General features: G+C 36.7%; 1 protein-coding gene across 2 annotated transcripts; it reads left to right on the forward strand.

Annotated features, from left to right (window-relative positions):
* The first annotated feature begins 1,129 nt into the window (after positions 1-1,129).
* LOC122350109 lies at positions 1,130-7,757 on the forward strand. Of its 2 annotated transcripts, none has more exons than XR_006251567.1 (9): positions 1,130-1,553; positions 1,980-2,153; positions 2,244-2,401; positions 3,063-3,261; positions 5,229-5,325; positions 5,417-5,588; positions 5,675-5,824; positions 6,411-6,528; positions 7,461-7,757. XR_006251567.1 is itself a non-coding variant. In XM_043246329.1 (9 exons), exons 1-9 carry the CDS (start codon positions 1,318-1,320, stop codon positions 7,524-7,526), a joined length of 1,374 nt encoding a protein of 457 aa, XP_043102264.1. In that variant the 5' UTR covers positions 1,133-1,317; the 3' UTR covers positions 7,527-7,757. The 2 variants fall into 2 exon arrangements, 1 of the variants encoding a protein (XP_043102264.1); XM_043246329.1 differs by having other exon boundaries at positions 1,133-1,553; positions 6,407-6,528.
* Positions 7,758-8,022: the final 265 nt, after the last annotated feature.

An 8,022-nucleotide genomic window follows, 5' to 3' on the forward strand; every position in this document is an offset into this window, starting at 1 on the left:
AAAATGGCAGCTGTGGTAGGTTTTGGTTTTATGTTAAATTTACAATTGAAAACCGAGAAAGTCACACGATGAACCAAAGCCTATCATGAGCAGCTTTTAAATATGAAAAATATATAGAACGTGCTTAGTGTCATTCACACAAACACTAAACAACATAATGGCGAGACTCATTCAACTGAAATATGCAATAAACATTCATTTAACAACATTACACATGACATACAAATCCTAATAAACATAACTGATAAGAAAAAAACAAGAAGAATTATACTTATTTTAAAGTAAAAATATCAAATTCAAACTAAATTTAAAATGCAATGCAGGGAATTCTGGGAATGTCCGGTTACGGTTTTTACCTGTAAAAAAAATGAATTTAACATTGATCATTTAACAGGTTCTTACTGTAGCATTTTTACAGTAAATAGTCATTTTTTACAGTTTACTTAATATCTGACCCTGAATGGAAGACACAAAATAGTAGTGACAGGGTGATACACTGTATATTGGCAAGGCCTATAAAATAGCATGCATTTGGTCATTTTGAGGTGATCCGTACATGATGATAACCATCACACCTTCTTCTCAGTACCAGAAAACTACCAACAGTTGATACGAACAATGAATGAAAATAGCTTCACCATGCTCTCTGCAACAGCAACCCTGTGTGTTTGTACAGTATATAGGGTGTGTATATAGGGTATAGGGTGGGTGTTAAAAGTTGTTAACACAGATACTGTTATGCAAAAAAAAACCTACTTGTCTGAAATATCTGAAACCTACTTAGTAAGTACTATAATGATCATGATAATGAGCAGCAAGAAAATCAGTACATTTAAAGGATCACGTGACTTTGAAAACTGGAGTAATTACGCTGAAATCGTTACTGTATTTTTCCATTATCAAATAAAGCCTTGGTGAGGGTGAACATAAACAAAAACATCACGATCCCCGAAGTTTTAACGCCAGTGAAACATTTTTAAAAATTGGAAGTGCATTTATTTCTGGAAATGAATCTCTCGTGGTGTATCAAGGCCCGAAGGTTAAACATAACGCAAAGCATGCAGCATAATTATATGGATTGGATTGTGCGCGTGTCGAATGTACTCCACAACATCGCGTGGACTTAATGCAAGACGCAGGCCGTATTCACCCATTCTCCAGCCTCTAGGCGGAACCACTGCCGTTCACAGCGATTAATGACACAGATTGAGGTGGTGTGAAGCCTTGGGTCTTCCTAATCGTCACACAATATAGATTGCACGTTTGCGTGGTTTTAACCACTGCTGTCGTCTGTCCAACAACTCCCGGGGGTCTACGATGTGGACCACGTCGTTTTTGTCCGTGGCTGTCGTCGTCTGCGCCGTGAGTAGCGACAGAAGTCTGGAGGACAAGGGCCGCGTTGAGTTGCAGCGCGTGCGTGAACTGTCTCGGCAGCCGCGTTACGGCGCGTGCTGGTCTCGCGCGCTGGAGAAAATACAGTCGAGCTGCAAAGAGTTCAGTGACGATGTGCAGAGCAAGATCGCCTTGTCCTTCACGCACTGCCACCTGCAAAGGTCAACAGCTCATTTTACTTGACTCGGCAGAAAAAAAAACAGGTGGAACCAGCTTAAGGCTCGCTGGTCTTCAGTGGTTTACGTTGAACCCTAACAGCTAATCTGGGAGACCATCGAACCAGTTTGTTTTTGTTTAAACAGTTTTTACTTTTCCTCAGAAGGAAAGAAGTGTTTTAAGATTTCAGATTATCTATCTATCTATCTATCTATCTATCTCATCTATCTATCTTAACGGATAATGCTTTTTTTTTTTAAATAACAGCATATTTAAAAGCATTATTTACGTTTTATTAACACTGTTTTTTTTTTTTTAATTCATTGCATTTGATCGATTTGACAGTATCTGAACAAACCAGATGGGGACCACTTGTTTATCCATAGTATTTTGTCTTTATTCAGTGTTAAATGTCTAATAATTTATCACAGGTCAGGTCGTAGTTTCCCAGAGTGTCCTGAAGATAGTGATGTCAAAACCTGCACCCAAGACATGGATCCTGTGGCCTTCAATACCTACACTGAGTTTTTTACGCACGCACACAGTATATGTCATTACTTGCAGAGCGAGCGCTGGCAACAAAGAGCTGAGAACACCATTCACCGGTACAAAGGTCCCTTGATGCCTATCTTGAATATGAAATGTATTTATGTGCATAAAATATTAATGTGAACCAATGTTCATCTGTGTTTCAGGTTGACTGAGAGTTCGGCGGGGGTTGCAGAGCAGTTGGCCTCCACCCAGCGGATGGCAGAAGATCTGGTCGTGGCCCAAAGTGCCGCGTTGAAATCCCAGGAAAGCATCCTTCGCAATGGAGAGGAACTCAAGAGCACCCTGCAGGACTCCACTCAAGGTGATGACCAAAACATAAAATAGAAGGAAATATGCTTACTGAAGTATGATATTTGGTTTGGATTCACAGATAATAAAATGTTAAAATACACATTTATATTAAAAAAAAAATTATATGCATGCTTATTTAGGCTTCTCGTTATGATACAAAGTCCAAAAAATGGATATTCATTTTAAGTTAAAATATATTTTACAGTGTTATTAATTTTTTTTTAATGTCAATTGAGTATTTTAGCAGAGGTCATATTTGGCAAATGATCATGCACGCTGAAATAGTATTAAAAATTGTGCAGTATTTGCCAGTAACCAATATGCTACCGTTATATTATACATCCCTTATTACTTACAGCTCCGAGATGTAAAGGTCAGGTTGGGATGTGACAGTCCTCCTCTCTCTTATAGCTTAGGTTCTCTTGCAAGTATCTGCAGTTAAACGTATTCTGGAATTAATTCACTCTTAACCACTTAACATGCAGACTCCATTCAGACTGTTTTGTAGATAATTTCAGCCTGACAGAAAAGTCTTGTTTTTTTTGCATGTTGCAGAGATGAGGCAATCAATGCCAATCAAACTGAAGTATGTGCTTGACCTCAAAATGTCTTGTCTTTTACCTCATTCTTTGCTCGTGTTCTGTGATCCACACCGAGCTGAAATGTTTCAGGCCTGAGAGATGTGTTTGCGGAGATGAGGCATTCTGCACAGGAGCAGCAGGTGGCATTTGCGGAAATCTTTAACCGCGTAGCTTTCCTCCAGAGCTTCATCATGTCTGAAACGCACACGTTTAGTTCTCTTTTTTACAACACCCTGGGCTTTGCCGCCTCTTTCCTTCTGACTTCTGTCCGGCGCACAGCTGGAGCAAGGTGAGTATAAACCAAGAATAGATGATACTATAGAAATAAGTGAAAGGGTTCTCTCTTAATTTATCTGATTCTTTCTTTTTACCCTTTACTGAAGGATTATATGCTGCAGTGTTTCTGTGTGAACCTCTTCTTTGCATGGGAAATGAGAACTGGCACTTCTCTTTTGGTCTTAGCTTGCAGGTTTTGTTAGATCAGTATCGCTTTGAACAGTTCTATCCTTTAATGACACCCTGCATTATTTTGTGAAATGATCACAAAGCACTCCACACTGAAATGTTTCACTCAAGCACAAGATCAAGGTTCTTAGCTGTCGCTGATAGTTTCTTGCGATATGCGGAGTAGTAGGTGCTACAAACTGCACTGGTTGGATTAATTATCCCACTTAAAACTATGCATTAGTGTGCATATGTTCAAACGTACGCATGTGTCTTACAAATGTGCACATATGTAAAAAGCTTATATTCAATTTAATATTTTAATTAAAATGTATTCGTTTTGAGTGCATATATTATATTTATTCATCTATCTGACATAAGACACTAGGACGAATTTAGAACAAGACATTGCAGAAGCTATTTTTGAATTAATTTTAATTATTTGTCCTTTAATAAGTTTCGTAGTAGGTGTAATGTGGGCATGCGTTCTGCTTTATTCATTTGTCCAATGTCGGAAAAATGCAAATAAAAAAAAAACAACAGTTTAGAAGGTTTTTAAAATAGAATCTATGTATCTATGCTGTATGTAGAATTGATGCAGGTATTGCCCATTTTCAAAAGAGAATAACTGATTGTAGCATTGTTTTTCAGACAAATGTTAATTTAGCATGTTTCTTAAATATCTGCAAACATACACTGCGTTCCTAATTGCTATGCAAGTTGATATTGCGGTCATATTTTTTTTTTCCAAGAAGTTTTTTACCAATCCCAAACCACATCAATCTTAATCTATTTATTTTGTGTAATCATATACAGTGTGTGTGTGTGTGTATTATGTGTGTGTGTATTATGTGTGTGTGTATTATGTGTGTGTTTGTGTGTGAGGTAGAACTGCCCAGAAAGGCTGAAAGTCAAAAACTCCTTTACATTCAGGTGTTCTGAATTATTACGCATCTTTTCTTTTTTCAGATAAAATAAGCCAAGAAAGACATTGAACTCGGACTAAAAGTTAAATAAAATGATTCAATGCCCATGAGAAGGAACAGCTCTTGACGGAACAGCATCACATCGTCTTGAACTATTGTTTGAAGACTTTATCTTCCAGAATCTGCCAGTAAGTTTGGGGAGCTCATCCTGAAATATCTGTCTTGGAGAAATTGACTAATATGAGCTCTTTAAACATACTGCCAGATTCTGGAAGGTAAATTCTTCAAACAGTAATTCAAGACGATGTGATGCTGTTCTTCAAAAGTCACTCTTCTCTGTCCATAAAGCCTATGAAAAATCAGTGTTAATGGATTTCACAACACTTCAGCATGTTATTCGTATTAAGTGAGGGTCTTTTTTTTAGGATTTTGCACCCGAGCAAAGTCAATTAGAACCTGAAACATCGCACTTGTGGAGACTCTAGGAAGGTTGCAGTTCTGGAAAACGATGGCGCTGGAGACTAAATGGATCCTGATGGTTTCCCCTAATTCTTGACATTCATTTTTAATTATTTTGCTGGAAAAAGAAAACGTGCGTAATAATTTGGAACGCCTGAATATAATAATATTCCTGGACAATTATACATCACTTATATATGATTAAGCACAAAATCAATAGTAGTTATTAGGACTGATGTGGTTTAGGATTGGTAAAATGTTCTTGGGGGACCTGACCTGAATTTCGACTTATTTCGTAATAATTCAGAATGCAGTGAATTATGGCAATTTTGTGCTTTAGTATAGTAGACCTTAATGTTTTAACTGTACTGATTAGAATCTTTGTTAAATTTAGACTTCGACATTGATGCAGCATGTTTCATTTTAGATTTTTCCTTTTTGGACTTGTGGCTTTGAATGTATACTTCGAAAGAATGATCTGCAAGATGGTTTTGGAAAACGAGGACCATGGTTTTGAACAGATGGTAAGACTACTGCATATTAGTAACGTGGTCAAAATCTGCATACTGTCGATCGTGGATTAATTTATGCAATTTTTTTTTCTCTTTTGCATAGGAGAAAATCGTCTTTTTAGTTGGTCTTCTAAGAAAATCCATGGTTCTGATTGGCTGCCTTGTTCTGCTGTACTTCGCTCTGCGCTACCGCAACATCAGCCGAGAAAGTCTTGAAATTCTGAAGGAACTCAAAGAGACTCACTCTGATCTTCAGAAGGCCTTGCAAAAAGCAGGTATCTCCAAGTGAGCAGGTACCTTGACATTTTAAAGGGTTTAGTTCCAGAATTTGTTCTCGATCTTTCTCGTGATTACCTTCTAGAATGTCTCTCGGCGTCTGTGGACGAGTGGAAGAGGTCCAGACAAAAACGTTGGCAGAGCAAGTGGGAAGAGAGAGATGACGGTTTAGTTGTTCTGCATCCCTCTAGCGTCGTGAATGCGGCCCTGTCTGCATCCGCTGCATCTCCAGACGGTAAGCGCTGCTTATGAAAGAGCTGACATTTTAATCCGCATGTTTCAGAAAGTTAAAAATGTGACCCTGGACCGCAAAACTAGACGTAAGTACCCATGGGTGTATTTGTAGCAATACATTGTACGAGTCAAAAATGATTGATTTCTCTTTCATGCCAAACATCATAAGGATATTAAGCAAAGTTAATGTTCCATGACGATATTTTGTAATGGATGGTGTGTGTGCATGTATATTACCATAAAAATAGTAATATTAATTGCTTCATTTTGGACAACTTTAATGGCACTTTTCTTTTTTTCTTTTTCCAAATAATTGTATTTCAGCCAAATATCGTCCTTTCCTGACAGACCTGCATGCGTCTATAGAAAGCCTATTTATTCAGGTTTCAGATGATAAAATCTGAATTTAAAAAAACGGACCCTTATGACACTTTTTGTGGTCCAGGGTCACAAATGATGATTTAAATTTGTGTAATAAAACATAAGTAGTTCATTGATATGTGATACAGTAAAGTTAATGCTCTGATTTGTTGAACTAACATCCCATTTCCAATATAAACTATTTATTGGATATTGTCATCAGCCAGACAACTTGAGACACAGAGCACCTCAGAAGCCCTGAAGAGACGTCAGCGGCGCACGTCAGGGGCTCGTTCACGGACGTCTTCTGTCACGGTGTACAGTGTGCTGGTGGATGACAATGAGGTGCTGTTCATACATTAATATATGTATTACTTTTATGGGAGTGTTTTAGTATGTGGTTCCTTTCCACGAAGATTATTAGTCAATAACTTTAATAGTTTATTTAATAATTGGACGTTTAAATGCATTTCATAGTACGTTGTTAAGTTGTTATTGACCTGGACATTGACATTAATGCATCGTTTTATTTTAGATTTTTTTTTTTACATCTTGAAAGCCGATCTAATGTTGAGATAATGCGGTTACGTTCCTACATATCAGGAAGATTATTTAAAAAAAATAGCACAAATGACACTGCATAATATTTACTGAATGAAATTCAATACTTGTTTCTTGTTGATTTGTTGAAGGCCTAATCCTGATTTCAAGGTAAGAATTACAGCCAGTGTAATTCTTTATAAAAGCTTATTTGTAAACCTTATCCTCCGGTTTCACAGACATTGCTTATAGCCAGTGCCAGATTAAAATGCATGTTTGAGCTGTCTGAACTGAAGATATCTTGCTCTAAAATATCTTAAAATATGTCTGTTTTATTGTTCTGTCTCAAGGCGTTTTAGGCATTTTTATAATAAAAAAAAAAAAACTGCTTAAATATGTTCATTTAACTAAGACCTAGTCCTGGCCTAAGCCCTGTCTGTGAAACTAGGCCTTTACGAGTTTATAGAAGTTTTTGAACATGCTTTTCCACCCCTTTGCAGATAAAACTTTTGATGTTTGATTTTGTCTTTTGAAAATATATAGAATTTTGTAAAAAAAAATAAATAAAAAATACATGAAAAGTTTTTTATTTTAAAACAAAGCATCATCAAATTAGGTAATATTTGATCATTTACTTAAAAAAATAAATAAATTTTATTATTGCAATAAAACGCATGGCATGTGTGTTCCAGTTTGATTTATGTTTTTATGCTATATTCTCATTGTTTCTCCAACAGCCGAGGTATAGCCTGAGAAGTCGGAAATCTTTGTGTGGCCCGGATGTTCACGGAGTGAAGGACTGATGTATAATATCAGAAAAAGGTTCGATTGCCTTCTGAAGATCTGATAGAGGGACTAACAATTGTTCTGAATCATTAGATCAAAGACTTCCGAAAGATGGAAGATCATAGACATTTTGAATGTGCATTCTTCCTTTTTAATCCTTTTAATGCTTCCTTAAACGTTATATTTGTCGTTTTTTCCAGATTTTTTTTACAAAACCAATAAATAAATTCCAGTGTAACAGCTGAAGTTTTAACTCTAAACTTTTTGTCCTCCCTTTACTTCACTACAAGCGCAGCAGGTTAATTGTGTCTGACTTTATAGGCAAGACTGACATCTAATGGTCAAACTTTGTAATTGATGCCTGCAATTATTAAAAAAAGGCTCAAACCACCTATATAGTCAAATACTGTCATCACAGTAGTTAGTGGTGGGCGGGTCGTTTTTGCTCTTTTAAGTTAAAAGTGGATTGAATTGTGTACCATTTATGACGGACGCAGGAATACGTTCAGAACT

This window comes from Puntigrus tetrazona, chromosome 8 (genome assembly GCF_018831695.1).
Source record: "Puntigrus tetrazona isolate hp1 chromosome 8, ASM1883169v1, whole genome shotgun sequence".
NCBI classification, from domain to species: Eukaryota; Metazoa; Chordata; class Actinopteri; order Cypriniformes; family Cyprinidae; genus Puntigrus; species Puntigrus tetrazona.

Bases quoted from the DNA above. Each gene is read 5' to 3' on its own strand.
- LOC122350109 (XM_043246329.1), top strand. From the start codon at position 1,318: ATGTGGACCACGTCGTTTTTGTCCGTGGCTGTCGTCGTCTGCGCCGTG. The intron at 3,262-5,228 runs GTGAGTATAAAC...GTTTCATTTTAG, and splicing joins CGGCGCACAGCTGGAGCAAG to ATTTTTCCTTTTTGGACTTG. The intron at 5,825-6,406 runs GTAAGCGCTGCT...TATTGTCATCAG, and splicing joins ATCCGCTGCATCTCCAGACG to CCAGACAACTTGAGACACAG.